Raw genomic sequence first — 18,675 nt, 5'->3', positions numbered from 1 at the left:
AAAGCACACTTTACTATAAAGCAGAGCATAAGAAACTTTCCCTTAAACTTTATCTCAAATAATATATAGAAAGGAACATATAAAGGAGTCACAGAACCAAAGAAAAATCTAAATTCAACTAATATATGCAATTATATGCTACACTTAGAGAAATGAAATTTCAGAACCTAATGGAAAGAAACATAGTAGAAGTACCAGAACAGAAATGGTCACTATTTAACACAATTAAGAACAGGTCAAAAATATTTCCATGCTAGATTAATAAACAACTCTTGCCTAGGGCTAGGATGCAGGATAGAACACAACTAAAAATTTCAACTTGAGTTAAAGCGAGTGTATTGTTCTCACTCAACATAATTTGGTTAACACTTAAGTTGGAAAATAAGCCAAATTTACCCTGAAAACTTAGTAAAACATCAATTTCTGACCAGTGGAAAACTTAAAAGAAACACTTGAAAGGCATTAGCACATAAATGAAACTTCAAAGAAATGCCTGACTTTGTACTTTTAATTTTAAAAGGATTTTAAGTTTTAAGAGTAAGTGGGGAAATTCTAATTCAAGTTTTTATTAACTGTAATATTATATAACCAAGTTGTATAGTCAAGAGACACAGCAAATATATTAGTGTTTTTTATTAGATTACTGACTCCTTTGTATTTGTAAGGAGTCTTTCAAAAGAAGAGGAAATCTTCTTAAGGGAAAAGTTTTATGAAATGCGTCAAAATTACATGTAAAATGAAAAGGGCAAGGGCAAGTAGAAATACCTTACTTCAAAAATTTGTAATCACACAATTAGTCAAATGATCAGGAAAAAGAATTAAAAGTAGATTCAATTTGAATTAAATATCTTCAAAATATGTCTCATAAAATATATTATCAAAAGTATATAAAATATTAACTGCGAAAGAAAATTATTCAGAGTACATTTTAAATATATTTCAGTATTCAGACAAATAAGAGCTATTTACAAAATCTCAAACTAATTTTCTAACTCTTATCTTTCAAGTATAACAGACCACTGCCCTCATTCACTGAATACTTGAACATGATCTTACCTGCTGCCATTTGCCTTTGACAGCTGGGTCTCTGATTGACTGGCAATGTCTCTGAATCTGCTGTATCACCCCCTGGTAATATACCATTGATGAGTCATAATTTCCAAGAAGTGCATATTCTCTTCCTTTCTTTGCATTGTCACAAATCTCAGCCAAATTCATCTTTTGGAGACCTAAACATAAAATATGACTTTTTATTAAGTTTTCAGTACTGACTTTAAAGCATTTCTTATTATGATTTAAAAGATCTGCTTAAAACTATTTTGAAAGTCAAAATGGTTCTCTCATTCTTTGAGGTTATCTGAATGCATCTTATAATACTGAACAAAATTCCCAATTTTGGAAATACAAAGGAGATCACAAAAGAACACACAAAGAGACAATAAGGAGACAAATTACACAGCTCTGAACTATCGATTTATGTTACAGGTACATAAATTAGACACTAGTTCTCCTTGCTCATTTATAATTACTACAAGCTGCAATAATAGTAAAGATGAACTTGCTTTATTTTAGTCAACTTATTCTTGACAATGTAAAAATAAATATATGAATATCTCACATTTTCCAATGACATCAATTAAAACTGCAGAAACTATTTCTCACTAAAACTATTTGGCCCCAAGAACAAAAAGTTAAGGAACTTTTTGACTTAAGGAACACATTTTAAAAGAACAGCCTATAGTTGTCCATGCATCATTTATATACATTTAATTGTTCCATACAATTTAAATCTAAGCAAAAACCTGTGAATTAAACTACCTGAGCTCTTTTTGCTCCTCATCTTGTAATCTTCTATGACCATGTCATTTGTAGCTTTTTGTCTGTGCAAATAACTATTGTTAATCTTTCCCCTTCTATAAGATGCTAGGAAAAAATATCATCTGAACCTCTGGTTTCCACCAAAGCCCTCCAGCCCAGTTAATTCTGGCTTTTCTTCCAGGCTTCTCTAAAGTCTCCCAAGATCATCCAAGGCTTCTAAGCAAAGTTGCTTTCCACCGAAAACTACAAAGAGTAGGAAGTCCAGAGATACAGGAGAATGACATCTTGGGAAAGAGTCCAAATTGACCTACTCTTATTTCCTGGAACAGTAAACCAATGAATACACTTGGTAGAGAAAAATCAAAATACTTCTCCATGCCCTCCTGAGGGAATTAAATTTTGACGTGGGTAGCTTGGCTCTTCCTCTCTACTTCTTATCTATTCTTAAGGGGCTCAAAAACTCTTCCTCAAAATTAACCGCCTCTAGTTCTAGTCATTTCAGCTGACTCCAGTACCTTTTTGAGAATAAAACTGTTTCCTTTATGTGTTTTGGCATATTATTTGCCCCTTCTCCAGGCGTAGGTTCCTTGAAGGCAGCATCTATGTTACTTGAGAATCACACTGCAGCAAATAGTACACTACTTTTACACAGTAAGAAATTTCAACATTCAGTAGATCTACCCACAGAAAATAGGACAACCACGGAAAGCCTCCTCTTCAAATTAGAACAATTCTTCAAATTAGTCATTGTGAGACAAAAGCATTAATTCTGCTAATATGTACAGGCACACAAATATGCAGACTGAAAATATCTCGATGTAAAGCAGGGGTCAGCAAACTTTTTTTGGAAAGGGCCAGAGAGTAAATATTTTTCGCTTTGAGGGGCAATGGGCAAAATCGAGGATATTATGTAAGTACTTATATAATGAGACCAAAATGTCCACAATTTTTATTGACAAAATTCAAAATATTATAGTAGTAATAGTTGAGTACAACTTTTTGCAAAACAGGTCTACTAATAAGAATGGAACTCTTCTGTGGGGGGATATTTCCTGTAGTTCGGATTCAAAGTTACTGTTCCCCATCATCAAAATCAATTGCAAATGTTCATATGTTAATGCTGCTCTTTAATAAGACTTATGTATTTCATGTTTAAAAGTGTCTTTTTACCCAGATAGGTACTGTCACATAATGATATCAAATCACAAGCATATGATTTCATCCAGCATAGTCACTGTTTGGAAAGCATTTAAAGATTCTATTCTTCTCTTGATATGTCTTTTAGCATGTCATTACATTGCATGTTAATCACTTCCAATTGAAGGGTAAGTGGAAGTATCTCAATTACACAGTTAAATGGATTTCATAATATGGAAATTTCCTTTGCACTTGCATCAAAGTAGTTTGAGTTCAAAAAAATATACTGAAAATCTGGGTGGGAATGGAGATCTCACTTCTTTGCTTTAACTTTTGACAGCAAGGAAAGCTATATAAAATAGCTTGGTATTACTTGTGATTCAAACATTAGTTGGCATTGAAATAACTTTTAGTTTTGCATATAAGCACTGTTTGGTCCTGTAATGTTCAGTTGATTCATAAAGAAACATTATCAAGTCTGCAGCCAAACTGATTTCCAAAGCCATTCAGTGTTCAGTAATAGTGGGTGAGAGCAGTTCCTCTCACTCAGAAAAATTTCAAATCAGCCCTTAGCTCAAACGATTACAATAGAACTTTACCACTACAAGCCACCAAACTGCTGTGTGGCAGGGGCAAGTCTATTTCTGACAAAAATTCATGGAACTGACAATGGCTAAGTCCTCAAGAGCAACACTCGAGTCTTAAGACACTAATGGTTCCTTACTACATGAGAGATTCAAATATTCTCTGCAAAACACCTGCTGATAAAAAAAAACAGTGAAGGGCTTCCCTGGTGGCACAGTGGTTAAGAATCCACCTGCCAATGCAGGGGACACGGGTTCGAGCCCTGGTCCGGGAAGATCTCACATGGCACAGAGCAACTAAGCCTGTGCACCACAACTAGTGAGCCTGCGCTCTAGAGCCCGCGAGCCACAACTACTGAGCCAGCATGCTGCAACTACTGAAGCCCGTGCACCTACAGCCCGTGCTCCGCAACAAGAGAAGCCACCGCAATGAGAAGCCCGTGCGCCGCAACGAAGAGTAGCCCCTGCTCACCGCAACTAGAGAAAGCCCACGCGCAGCAACGAAGACCCAACACAGCCAAAAGTAAATAAAATAAAAAATAAATAAATTTTTAAAAAACAGTGAAGAGCCAACAACTTTAGCCATGCTACATTTTCACAGCTTTGTAAATTTGTTCACCTAAGCCTTTTTCTGTTCTACACATATTTTTGGCCACCCCGAGTTTCAACACATCTTAACAGATTCTACTTCAGGTTGTACAGAATTCGTGTTTTCTCAACTTCTTATAAGTATTCCTGTCTGTAGCTATTCCACAAACACTATTCATTAAATGTAATTTTTCAGTAACTTCAAACTCAGCATTGACTTTTCAAATAAACACTTAAGCTGTTTTGGTAACATCTGTCAATTCATCAAGAGCCAAGGAAAACCACTCAAAATCATTTGCCTTGTTTTTTTTAATTGATTATTGATGTCCTCAACTCTTCTAGCAACTGTTCTCACCAGAAGGCTAATAGTCACAAGCAAGTTTATTTTCTCCAGACACATTTCTTTGGCTGCTACAATCAAACAAGATTTACTTAAATTACCATTGGTAAATGACTTCCTTGTTTGGCCAACAAATGAGACACTCAGAAACTTACTCTGGGTGCAGCCTGATTTTCATTTTTTAATTTTGTGAAGAAATTCTGCTTAAAAAGATATTCCTTTTTAAGTTTTCTAAGTTTTCTAACCACTGCTTTCCTATGAATTGGGAATACCATGACGAGTGATTAGTCTAGTAATGTCAGTGTAAATTGTATGTCTTTAGCACAGCTATAGTGTCATTGCATAATAATCACAATGCTTTGTCATTTAGTTCGATATTCTACACTCCACTGTGCTTTAAAAGTATAAATATGTCAAGTCCATTTTTCTCATCTTTTCTTGTTTTGACATGATGGGAATCCGCTGACAATAAATGAAGTAAAATGTCACAGTACAGTGATATGCAGGGCACCTGAAACACTGTGATTATAGTGCACACCAAGCAGCAATGCAAAGCAATGAGAACATCACAAAGTCTCTACTCCAACTACTGAACTCTGCACAAAAGTAGCTATAAACAATATGTAAACAAATGAGTGTGGTTGTGTTCCAATAAAACTTTATTTACAGACACTGATATCTGAATTTCACTTATTTTCATGTCACAGAACACTATTCTTCTTTTTTTTTTTTTTTTTTACTATTCTTCTTTTGACTTCTTTAACCATTAAAAAAAATGAAAATAACATTCTTAGTTCATGGGTCATACAAAAATAAGGAGCAGACTGAATTTGGCCCCCAGACTATAGTTTGCCAACTCCTGCTTTCAGCTTGTCTTAAGAATCTAGGAAAATAAACACATATTAACCCAAAAGAAGTAGAAGGAAGAACATAATAAGGTTAAGAGCAAAAATCAGTAAAATAGAACAGAAAAAAAAAAAAAAAAGATATTTCTATGTAGCCAAAAGCTGGTTCTTTGGAAAGATCATTAAAAATGATTAAACCTCTACTATTACTAACCAAAAAAGGGAGAGAGAAAACACAAATTACCAAAATCAGAAATGATGGAGGGGTTATCACTACGAACTTTAGAGCTATTAAAAGGCAAAAGAGGGCTTAATGAAATGGACAAATTCTATGAAAGTCACAACATACCAAAGCTATTTCTCAAGAAGAAACAGAGTAATTAATCTGAATAGTCCTCTGTCAATCAATGAAATTCAATTTGTAATTTAAAATCTTTCCACCAAAAACAACCCCCAAAAAACAAAACAAACAAAAAAAAACCCCAAAACACTCCAAATCCAAAAGGTTTCACAAGTGAATTCTCTCAGGTACTCAGGGAAAAAATAAACCAATTCCAAACAAACTCTCTCAGAAAAAGGAAGAGGTGGAAAAACCTCCAACTCACATTTTAAGGCCAGCTTTACCCTGATACCAAAACCAGACATTATAAGAAAAGAAATTTACCTACCAGTATCCCTCAGGAATACGGATACAAAAATATTTAAATTTTAGCTAATCAAATTCAGTATATAAAAAGGATAACACATTATGACCAAGTGGGGTTTATACCAAAAATTCAAGGTGGTTTCTATTAAAAAACCAATCAATATAATTTTAAGAGACCAGAAATGAAACATATGATCATCTGAATAGATGCAGAAAAAGTACTGGACAAAATTCAACACCATTAATGGTAAGAACTCTCAGCAAACTGACAATAGAATTTCCTCAACCTAGTAAAGAGGCTCTATGAAATACCTGCAGCTAACGTCACATTTACTGTGAAAAAACTGAATGCTCTCTCCCAAGATCAAGAAAGAACAAGGCCAGTATATTTCCTCTCACCCCTTCTATTCAACGTTAGAACTAGAGGTTCTAACCAGTGCAACTAGGCAAGAAAAAAATAAGAGGGATAAAGATTAGAAAAGAAGAAGTAAAACTGCTTTTATTCACATACAACATAATTGTTAATGGAGAAAATCCTAGGGAATCTATAATAACTACTAGAACTAATAAGTGAGTTTTGTAAAGCTTCAGGATACAAGGTCAATATTCAAAAATCAATTGTATTTCTATATATTAACAATAAACAATTGAAAACTAAAATCAAAACAATGAAATCATTCAAAAATATTAAATATTTAAGGGATAAATTTAACAACTCATATGCAAGATCTGGACACTGAGAAAGTAAAGATGACCTAAGTTAATGGAAATACATACGTGTATGTGTATGTGCACATGCATTTATGAATTGAAACTCTCAGTAATGGTAAGATGTCAATTCCGTGGAAAGTGATCCACAGACTCAATGAAATCCCAATCAAAATCCCAGCAGCCTTTCTTGTAAAAATCTACAAGCTGATTCTAAAACTTAGATGGAAATACAAAGGACATAAAATAGTCAAAACAGTTTCAAAAAATAGTGAAGTAGGACAACTTATATTGATTCCAAGATTTATTATAAAATTACAGGAATCAAGACAGTGTGGGATTGGCATAAAGATAGACACACAGACCAATGGAACAAATTACAGAGTCCAGAAAGATCCATACATATATGGCAAATTAATTTTTGACAAAGTTGTCAAGGCAAGTCAATGAAAAAAAAACCTTTTTCCAAAAAAGGGTGCTGAAACAACTAGATATCCATATGGGGGGGGGGGGAAACTGAATCTCAACTCTTACCTCACATCATAAAAATTAACTCAAAATGAATGACTGACCTAAATATAAGAGTTAAAACTACAAAACTTCCAGAAGACAACCCAACAACCTAAGATTGTTGAGGTTTTTTGCACTGGTCCTCCAAACTCCAGTTCCCACAGGGCAACACATAATGGGCCAAGTGATATCAGCATATGCAGGAGACTGCATTACAGGAGAAGAATCCTAAGTTTAGGGAACCCAAATCTATTATATTGAACACCATGCATGCCTACCCTTTGTTCCAAATGAAGATATCTTTCTTTCAAGGCTGTAAGGAAGCCTAACCTTTGCTCTGGAGGAAGACACTCCATCTACCCTCCAAGGCTGTTCAACTTGGTATCTCAATTCATCTTGGGGAGTCCCTTTGTCTCTTCTATTTTGAATCATTTTTTTTTGTCTATCACGTGCCTTTCTTTCTGGTTTTACTCCCTTACCTTTACGGAAGACATTTTCCATAGATGGGGGGTAAAGTTTCTGAGATCATGCATGTCTGAAAACTCCTTTATTCTACCCTTATACTTCAGTAATAGTTTGGCTGGCTATTGAATCCTCACTTGCAAATAATTTTCCTTCAAAAATTTAAAGGCATGGCTCTATTACCTTCTAAGTTTCAAGATTAAGTTGAGGAAACGGAAGTCATTCAAATTCCTGATTCCTTATATATCATCTGTCTTTTCCCCTTTCTGAAAATTTGTAGGATTTTTTTTGACAAAGTTTTCTAAAACTGTTGATGATATGCTTTGATATGGGTCTATCTGGGATTCTTTCAATCTAGAAATTAATATCTTTCAATTTTAGGAAAACTGCTCAATTAGTTCATTGATGATTTCTTTCCATTTTTTCTCTCTTTCTAAAACACCGTTTATTTAGCTATTGGACTTTCTAGGTTGGTCCTCTAATTTTCTTATCTTTTCTCTCCTATTTTCCATCTCTTTGTCCTTATGCTCTACTTTTTCGAGATTTTCTCAACTTTATATTCTAACCCTTCTCTAGAGTATTTTCCTCCTTTTGCATTTTATTATTGAAGTATATAACGTAGAGGTCCACAAGTCTTCAGTGAATTTTAACATTGGTTACACCCAGGTAACACCCACATCAAGATACGGAACATTTCCATACCCCATCGGATCCAGGTCTCCTCACAGTTAGTACTTCTCCTCTAGGGCAATTACTATTCTGACTTCCGTTACCATTGAGTTGTGCCTGTTTTTTTAAAATAACCTTTATTGAGGTATAATTTTTATGCAATGAAATTCACTAATTTTAAGAGTACAATTTGATTTCTTTTGAAAAATGTATACAACTGCATACATTCTTCTGTTCACTAATCACTAAAGATTTGTCTTTTCTGGAATGTGACATAAATAGAATGATACAGTATATATTCTGGTGTCTGACTTCTTTCATTTAGAATAATACTTTTGGGATTCAACCATGCTGTTCATATATCAGTAATTTAACGCTTTTATTGCTGAGTAGTATTTCATTATATGGATATATCAAATTTGTTTATTCATTCACCAGTTCTCCATATGGCACTTCACAGAAATAAACACAAAAGTACAGGATACATCCTTGACCAAGGCTTCACAGTATTTCCACTGAGGTTACATCCAAAATTTCAAGGTACAAGAAATATAATCCATCATGAGGGTGAGTCAAAGGCTACAACATATAGCTGAATCAGTGCTACTATCAAAAGCGCTTGATAATCTAATAGTTACTATAAAATAAGTACATCTAAAAACATAGGGTCATTTAAAAATGAATAGGCACATGTGAAAAAGAATCAAAAAGAACGTCTAGCATTAAAAAATATAGTCACTGAAATGAAAAACTCAATGGACTGAAAAAATAGCAGATTAGGCACAGATGAAAGGGGAATCAAGAAACCAGAACACAGAGCTATAGCAACTGCCCAGAATGCAGCATATAGAGATAGAATAAGTAAGCAAAGATAAGAAATGCAGAGAGCAGAAAGATACGATCCATCATATGTCTATTATGAATTTTAGAAGGAAAAAAGGAGAGAGCAATATCCAATATATAATGGCTAAAAAATTTCCAAAATCTATAGAAGACAGTAATTCTCTGCTTCAAAATAAATAAAAATAAATCCACATCTAGAGACAGTGTAGTAAAACTGAAGAAACTAAAAGCAATAGAGAGAAATGATATATTATCAACAAAGGAAAAATAATATATTGACAGCTAGCTTTTCAAAAAGAACGCTGGAAGCCTGGAGGCAGCAGAACAGTACCTTGCGTGTGCTGGGGGTGGGAGCTGCCAACCTAGAATCGCATACCAAGCTAAACTCTTCAAGCGTGAAGGCAACAGAAAAATTTCAGACAGAAAAACCTGGGTAGGGATCCAGGCACCACAAATTTTCTGTTGTGACCTCAGGCAAATCATGTAATTTCTCACTTCTACATCTGTAAAAGAGGGAGAATAATATTTCTCACCATAAGGTTATGGTAAAAATTAAGTGTGATAATACATTAGCATCATTCCTAGCGTATGATGACACTGAACCAACGTAAACTATTTTACTCCACACTCAACATTAAAACAGAGGTTTGGAGCAGCTAATTTTTCCTCAAAAATAACAGTAAATCACCGGATCCAGTTTTCATTATAAATTCCTAGAAGCTATACCACAACTTTAATTACTTTTAACCATAATCTTGAAGTATGAGAGGGTTTTTAAAAATCTCCTTTAGTTTAAATTAGAAGAGTTTCTAGGACTTTTAAACGGTCAGGTTACATGTAAAGGAGGCATGAAATATTCTGGCAATGTCGCACACTTGACAATACTTCTCTTACTGAGGTATAATTTTATCATGTATTCAAAAATGAATCAGCATCTTCTTGCAACATTTACTACTGAACTGATCCAGTCATGCTGCCCTATACAGAACGATCCAAGTAATATCTTCAAGGAGAGTTCTGTTCTCAGAATGAAAAGAAGAGCTCAGTTCAAGTTCATGCTCAGACCAAGAAGAAAAAAATATTGCTTCACTTGGTTCTAGATAATTATGACTTGTCTCCTTCATGACTCAGATCTAAACATAACAAATAAACCCCTGGTTCCAAGCTCTCCCTCCAGCTGCACCTCCAACCACACCCTTCCCCCCACCATCCTGCACAAAACACACGCACACACGCGCACACACAGCTTTCTCCTCCAACATACCTGGATTTTTATCTTATACCAAGACTAAGACATACATTTGGGAAAACTAATAACTAGTTTATTTTCAAAACCCAAAATTGCTTAGGATGTCACTAATAATTCTTTTTTAAATTAAAACATGGTATTTATAATTCTTTTGTCTCCACAGTAATGGTTTTTAAATAGGAAAGAAAACATTGTTTTCAAACTAATTTTTAATGTGAGTGATATCTATCCAATTCAGTTATAATACATGTGAGGCTTAAGAAAAAAGTCTGCGTTAAACTATTTTTATTCTTACACTTCTGTATTTCTCTCACATTGCTCCTTTTCCTTCCATGAGCTGTAAATTCCTGAAAGTAGATATTTATTCTAGAAACACTGAAGCAGCCTCAACTATAGCAATGTGAACAAAATAACAGTAGTTAGAACAGTGGTAGCAAAACAACAAATTGAGTTTAATTTTCAGCATTTTGTACCACACTGAATTCAACCAATGTCCAGGCTCCACATATTTTTTTAATGTTTATCCAAATCACCAAATTCCAGTTTATTTCATGCAATGACTGCTATAAATACAAGCAATCAAACATATAACCACAACTTCTCAAATGACTGCAACTTGAAGTGTGTTTTAATAGCAATAAATTAACCTACTATGTGAATACTAGTCACCAAAATAGTTAACTTTGAAAGTCATGATACCTCCCATCTCTTTATGTGGGGTTCTATTCTCAAGGACTGTAGCTTGCCATGAACAATGGAGAGTATGACTTAATCATATTCCCAGAGATAAGAGGAAAATAACTGTAGCAACGAAGCTTTTTCATTTGTTTCCTCACCTGAGCTCACTTCACAAATACTTGAAAAACAGAAAAACAACTGTCTGTGCAACATGAGAGAATCTAGATAGAGAATTCGAACAGCTTAAATGTTTCTCAGAAGTAACCATTACAATAATTTCTGCCCATGTACTAAATTCCACTGGCATCGTTAAAACATTAAAAAAGATAGAAAATGTTTATCATCCACCACTGTCTCAAAATGGCAGCTTAAATTATAAATTTTATCTTAAGTGTATAAATACTCTTTTAGCATGAAAATAATAGTAAGAACATTTACTGAATGCTTACTCCACATCAAGCAATGTGATAAAAATGGCTTTCTAGACATCTAGTGGAGATTAAACAACGCACCTTGGAAAATTACTGCATTTTTTTTAAACTATTCTCAATCTACACCTTAAATTTATCTAGCAACTGCCTGTATATGCCTGACTTTTACTAGGTATTTTAAGGCATAGTTTCACTAGGTCTACCATTTGTATTACGATTATCGAGGAGAGAAAATGTTTAAAATAATGCTGAGTACATTAAAATATATACATATTTTCATTTACAAGTAGATGCTCAAATATTATTGAAATCATAATATGGATCAGTCCAAAAATGAGATGAGTCAGAGAATCAAAGAATTTTGGAGCTATTGGGATCTCAAATCTTGTATTGGAACTCCGTTTCTTTGAAGACTAAACTAAGGCAAAGACATTGTTACTATTAACAGTCTATAAAATAACATTTTACAGCACTTAAGGAAGCTTCATTTAAAAGAATAATCGATGAATCTTTTTATATAGATCAAATTATCATTTTGTAATGTAACTACTACCTGATCTACCTGCTTAATATGGTCAAGTAAAGTCACAGAACGTGGCCTTTTGTCAAAGAGAACTGACAATCCTGCCATGTTGTTGGTAAGGAAGGGGGAGAAGGGGAAGAGAAAGGCCTTCAGTTATCGAGCACTTCAGGTTCACCTCCGTTAAACTGTCTAATTTTCCCAAAAATCTTATAGATAGTATTAACATCTTTTTTGAGTGGGGCGCAGGTTGGGAAACATGCGCACATGGAAAATAAGCTGTAGTTCCTGAAGTGGACAACAGATCTATCTGACCCCTCCCACTGCACCACACTCAGGAAATGATCCTTGGAGAAATGTTCTCTGTAAAAGAATATCACTGTACATGTTGAGAAAATAAAGTATTGATCCAAAAGATCTGTAAGGGCCTTTCTAGTTTTAGTGTGATATTTACACAAATAGACAGCAATTATCAGTTTAAATGAATAAATCTAAAGTTATTGAGGAATGGTCCAATCATAAGTTCTTGGCCTGAATTCTCTTCTCTTCAGGAACACATTAGCATATTGGTTTCCTCAATATTTTAAGCTTCCCCTTAGTAAACCAATCAAATTTTAAGGAAAAAAAAAATTACACCGTCTGGTGTTTTGCTGTCATCTAATCAACGAAACAATTCTTACTTGTCCTAGCTCAGGTCCCCTTCCATAGTGGCTATTTCAAATCTCCACTATTCTCCTTTCCTAACCCCAATCTCATCTCTCATCAATTGACCTTTACTTCTATCCACCTCTTAGGGGCCATAAGCTTTGAACTCTCACCTTTTACCACCCAACCTATAAATACCTGTATCTATTCGCATCTCTTCCTTTTTTAGAGCTTCTCCCCTCCTATCAACACTAGCATGCTGCCTAGTAACACAGCTAGCACTTAGCTGCTGCTTATGAAACGTACCAAATTCATTCTAGCCTAATTCTTCCACCCTGCTCGCCCCATCCTTCCCTACTTTCTCAGGGACCTCGATCAGCTCTCTCCTCGCTCCTCGTTGCCTACATCGTCACACATTTCCTCTTTATTGGCTCTTTCCTTAATAGCTTGTCATCAATCTTTTAAAAAAAACAACCTACAAACCTCTTTTAGTTTGCCTCAACTCTTTTTCTTCACAGTCAAGCTTCTTTAAAAAGAAGTGTGACTGGAAATTTTATGTTAAGGAAGTACTGTTGAATTTTTTAAGTAGGTAATACTACAGTTCTATTTTTTTTTTTTAAAGAATCCTTAACTTTCAAAGATACATATTGAAATAATTACAGATAAAAAGATATGATATCTGAGGCTAGCTTTAAAATAATCCATGGGACTTCCCTGGTGGTGCAGTGGTTAAGAATCCGCCTACCAATGCAGGGGACACCGTTCGATCCCTGGTCCGGGAAGATCCCACATGCCACAGAGCAACTAAGCCCATGCGCCACAACTACTGAGTCTGTGCTCTAGAGACTGCGAGCCACAACTACTGAGCCCACGAGCCACAACTACTGAAGCCCGTGCACCTAGAGCCCATGCTCCGCAACAAGAGAAGCCACCGCAATGAGAAGCCCACGCACCACAACGAAGAGTAGCCCCTGCTCAGTGCAACTAGAGAAAGCCCGCACGCAGCAACGAACACCCAACGCAGCCAAAAATAAAAATTAACTAATTAAAAAATAAATAAAATAATCCAACTGCGGGCAGAGATTATAGATGAAACAAAATTGGTCATGTGTTCATTCTCCAAGCTAGGTGATGGCTACATGGGGCTCATTATTCTGTTTTCTTTTGTATATGTATTAATACGGAAACTTTTTTCAAGTAGCCTATGCCCAGATTCCTCTTCTTCATTTTTGCAAAGTTTAGAAATGATGTGCAGTCACCAAATCCATTGGACACGTTTCAATCTTTGCCTTACTTGCCCTCTCCGAGGCACCTGGACCACTCCCTCCCTGCTTCCTACTTTCCTCTCCTTCGTCATTTGTTATGATGCTCTCTGCGGTTCTTCTCCTTGCTCTCTGCCTCCTGACCTCTCAGCCTCATCTGTGGGCTCCCACTTCCTTCCAAATACACCCCCCTCTCCCCAGAAACTCAACCCCCCTGTAAATACTGCTGTTTCCTAAGAGTTCCATAGCCAAACCTCTTCTTTTTTCATAGCTACACATTGCTCCTATGTGAGCTGGTCCATTCTCTCCTATAACTACTTATCTACACGTAAACCTCTACCTCTGAGCTCTGTCCTGAACTCTGGATACAAATGCCTCCTTACCTGAATATCCTACAGGAACCTTGAACAAATACTCAAAAGTAAACTGATTTATCTTTATCTTTTGCCCCGATAAAAAGCTGTTCCCCCTCATCTCAGTCAGTGGTTTCACTATCCCATCAGTCATCCTAGCCAGAAAACTAAGGATCATTTGTCTCAGGATTCCAAATCTTTCTAGCCCCCAACATCCAAACTCTTATTAAGTCATATCAATTTTACCTCTTAAATACTCCTGCAATCCATCTCTTTCCATAACTCCGACTGCTTACTTTAGGCTCTTTTCATTTCCTTACTGGACTTTTTTTTTTTTTTTTTTTCTCTAAAACTGGTTTTCCTATCACCACTCTCCTGGATCCATTCTCCACACTGGAGCCAGAGGTCTTTCTAAAATACAAACCCAATAAATGGCACTACTCCATCAGAAGTTCTTCAACAGTCATCCCATGTTGAGGAAAAATTCTAAACGCTTTGTCATGGTACCAAGTACTTCGAGATCTGGTCTCTCCCACTACATTGCAAGTATTCTGGGATTTAGTCATCAGAATGACCTAGGGTTCCGCAAACACAAAGCACTCCAATTTTTCCTTTGTTTTTGTCATGCCATTTGCCTAGAATGACTTTCCTCAGCCTCTCTCCAGTAAAAGCTTAAGCAACTTTCCTAACACAAGTCAAATGTCATATCATTCTGGAGGCTTCTCCTAATCTCCCTAGACAGAGTCAGGCTCTTTCTTCCAAAGGGTGTGGAAAACGGCATCAGTGGTTGAGATCCTGACTTAGATGAGTTAGACCCACTTGGGATGAAATCCCAGGTTCACACCTTATCAGCTATGACTTTGGGCAAGGTCTCTAAGGCTGCTTCCTCATCTCTAGATAACAGCAGCGACTTCACAGGATTGCTGTGAGGATTAAATAAGGGGTTGCATGCAAAATACGCCAAAGAGTACCTCCCACAGAGTAAGTATTCAATACACGTCACTGTGATATTACCACGTACTCCCACTCGCGGCTCACAGCAACTTGCACCTCTCTCCCACACTACTGTGATGACACGAATGTGTGCCCACGCAGGACACAGACTATATTCTATCATCTCTTAATTCCCACCACCTGGCATATATTGCCTGGCACATAACAGGTCCTTAACAAATCTTGAATGAATAAATAAGATATTTCAAATCCTTATACTGTATACCATAAGGTCTTGATTTTTTTCTAGTGGTCTTACTAAACCTACTTTTTATCTCCTCCTATGAAACTGCTACTTTAAGTATAGTTTACAGAGACCAACTTCATTTAATGGAAATAAAAGGAATTTTATAGTGGCCTTATGTTGTTTTCTTGTTTTAAAACATACACAAAATAAGCCCACAATACATCAATAATTTTCCAACATACCACTGTAAAATGCCAAATTTCTAAGATGGTATTCTACCTGTCGAAAAATGTTAAAGGGTAGACAAGGCAGGTTTTCTAAATCTGTGTCAGCTTCCTTACCGCCAGGGCCTGAGCAAACTTCAGGTGCTAAGGTGTATTCCAGAGCATTAAAAAAAAGAAAGAAAGAACATGGCGCTTTTCATTCTGAAAAATGGTCCTGAGAAATTCTGAAAAATGTTATAAAAAAGAAAATAATTATTACTACCCACTGCTAAAAAAAAATGAAATAAAAAGACAAGTCTGTATTTCAAAAACATTAGTTATTTAAAGTTGAACTAAGGTTTCAAATAGAATCAAAATATGTGTAGGCAGTGTTCAGGCTAGTAGGCGGGGGTGGATCTTGACCCTCAATAAATAAAATGCAAAATGCAAAACGGTAAAAATATCAGATACTACCATATAACAGCATGGTATCTTTTCTCTACTTCTACACTTAACCTTTAAACATTAATGCCCTTTGAGTAATTATTAATCAATGGGTTTAATTAATGCAAACGCCTCCTAACTACTTCAGAACAAATCTGATCAAATACCTAGAAATAAAGGAGGGAATCAGGGAAAAGGAGAAACGCCTGTTAAAATATAGTTTTTCGGGTCTCCCATCAAACGTGTGCCATACATACGGTTCTGCACCGAGAGGCAGCAACCTGTGGGGGAGAGGCGCCGAAGGCCCGAGGCCCTGCAGCCTGGGCGGCCGCTCCTCCCAGAGACTACGCGGGGCGGTGGCCGGGCCGGGGTGGGGCCAGTGCTGCAACCGGGGCGGGCCAAATGGCGGGGCGGAAAGCCCGAGTCTCACCTCCACTTCCCCTTCCCAGCGCTCAGAACCCAATTCCGCGACCACCCCAGAGCCCCCCTCAACACAAAGAGAAAGATTGTCTCTCCCCGCTCGGCTCAGTTTATCGGTCTTTCCCAGCTGTCGGGGACGCCGGGCTTTGTAGTTCTCCCGTCCAGGCCGCCCCGCCAAGGCCGCGAGCCCAAGGAGCCGCTGAACTACAATCCCCATCATGCCATGCGCGCCCGCGGCTCTCCCCGTCCCGCACGGCACGCACTGCCGCCCCCGCCGCGCACGGCCCCCGCCGCGCACGGCCCCCGCCTCTCCCGCGGCGGGAGCAGGGGTGGGGCTGTCAAGCCGGATACCCCACCACCGGCTCTGTAGCTGGCGCCCGTCTCCTTCGGATCATTACCTAGGTGCCGCAGGTCGACCGACCGTTTTGCTGCGGTCCAGGTGGGGTTGGGGTGGGGCATAGGCCGCCGCCGCCGCCGCCGCGGAGTCCGTTAGTTCGCGACGTGCGTGTAGAGGCGGCGGCGGCGGCGGCGTACGGTTGCCATGGCAGCCGTGGGCCTGTAGGGCGTGGGGCTCGAAGTCAGCTCTGGGGAGGAGCCTGGGAACCCACCCAGATGCCGAGGCAGGGAGGCACTAGGGTGCGCCTAGGAGCGGAGGGAGACGGTGGCATTGAGTACGAGGGGTGACGAATTGAACTCCAGTGCTGCCGATGAGCCCTGCGCGGCAGCGTCCAATCCCCGTGGCAGGACGCGTGTCCGTTCTCTCGGCGAGCGCGTCGAGCCTGCTCTATTCTGAGAGGATGCCTGTGGCGTCAGAGGAAGGAGCGGCACCAGGCTCCTTAAAGGTCGATGGTCCAGCCCTTCCCTCGCCGCCTATCCCGGCATCCCCGCGGGCTCTGCCTCGAGGCATGTTTGGAACCTAAGCCACCTCTTTTGGGTTTTTTCACCAGTAAAACCGAATTTGCAACCTCTCACACCTCCTTTCTGCCGTTTTCTGTGTAGGATAGAAACGAATCATTTAGTAAAGTGTAATGCATGCGGCCTTTAGGATTATTCGGGAGGCTTGAGAATTTGTAAATGGCATTGATTTCACTTGAACATTGATCTATAATATTTCTTAAATAATCGTATGTGGGCTGGCCATGACCCGTCTCAGAGATGCCGTGAGTCTAAAACCCACTTCTTCGTTCACGCCCTGCCGCTACACTGGGCGGCTGATAACCAGGGGCAACTTAATTGGTCTGATGCTCAACGTTTCAATCTGCAAAATGGAGATAAGAGCCATTTCACAGTGCTCGTGAGAAATAAAAGCACTGATGCTGATGAAGCATTCTAAAACAAAGCCTGGCATTCAACAGTAACTTTAAAATATTAGTCCTTTGATCCATCGTGATAAGAGCCAGAAGGGTGGGCTCCTGGAGGTGAGGGTGTGGTTTGACTGAAGAGGGAATTTTTCTGTAGTGATAGAAAAGCTCTATATCTTGCTTAGATTTGGGTTCCAAGGGTATATGCGTTTGTCAAAACTCATTAAATGCTACACTTGAGATTTGTACATTTCACTGTAGGTAAATTTACCTCAAAAAAAGAACATTAAAATAGCAGCTATTATTATTAGAGCTGTAGACTCTAATTGAGACCACAGACATATTCTAGGTCCAATTTCCAGAATATGCAGGTGAGGAAAATGAGGCCTACAGATTTAAGTAAATGGAGGAGGAAGGAGGCATTACTGACCCTGTCATTTTCTAGTAATAAAAGCCTCTCGAGAATTTATGATTGAAAATAGCAAGCTGCTGTGTGTCATCAATTTTCAGTCGGGGTCACCTTGGCCATAGAGATTTTGTGGAAGGCCAGTGTTCTCTCCAAGACTGCATATTCCTTGGGGGCTTACAATTTCAGGGTCACTTCTGGCTCTGAGCTCTTGTTTTCTCTAAACAGACTGACTCACATCTCACCTCCTGCAACGCTTTTTTCTCCTGCTGACACACAATGTGGAAAGCAGACTCTTTTCTTTGGTTGTTCGTATAGCAGACTCTTCTGAAGGTTTGGAGCAACCAAAGGGTTCTGAATGAAAGATGCAAATAACCTAAAATTATAATTCCCTGCTCTTAAAAGTCTTTCAGTATCCCAGCGGCCTTGGTAT

General features: G+C 37.9%; 1 protein-coding gene across 8 annotated transcripts in view; it reads right to left on the bottom strand.

Annotated features, from left to right (window-relative positions):
* The window catches only part of KATNAL1 (katanin catalytic subunit A1 like 1), a 170,482-nt gene that overhangs the window by 57,901 nt on the left and 93,906 nt on the right, over positions 1–18,675 (bottom strand). Inside the window, exons 1-4 of one of the 8 annotated variants that reach the window (XM_061170672.1) lie at positions 16,546–16,568; positions 15,810–15,916; positions 9,482–9,653; positions 1,057–1,229 (exon numbers count right to left, since the gene is read on the bottom strand). In XM_061170672.1, the coding sequence (XP_061026655.1) occupies positions 1,057–1,218 (162 nt within the window). In that variant the 5' untranslated portion in view covers positions 1,219–1,229; positions 9,482–9,653; positions 15,810–15,916; positions 16,546–16,568. Of the gene's footprint in view, positions 1–1,056; positions 1,230–9,481; positions 9,654–15,809; positions 15,917–16,282; positions 16,413–16,545; positions 16,633–16,933; positions 17,160–18,675 lie in introns of those variants that run through there. The other 7 variants (XM_061170671.1, XM_061170673.1, XM_061170670.1 and 4 more) reach the window with 7 other exon arrangements.

This window comes from Eubalaena glacialis, chromosome 16 (assembly GCF_028564815.1).
Source record: "Eubalaena glacialis isolate mEubGla1 chromosome 16, mEubGla1.1.hap2.+ XY, whole genome shotgun sequence".
Taxonomy (NCBI): domain Eukaryota; kingdom Metazoa; phylum Chordata; class Mammalia; order Artiodactyla; family Balaenidae; genus Eubalaena; species Eubalaena glacialis.
The sequence above is the reverse complement of the archived record's forward strand: the minus strand, read 5'-3'. Positions and strand labels throughout refer to the sequence as shown.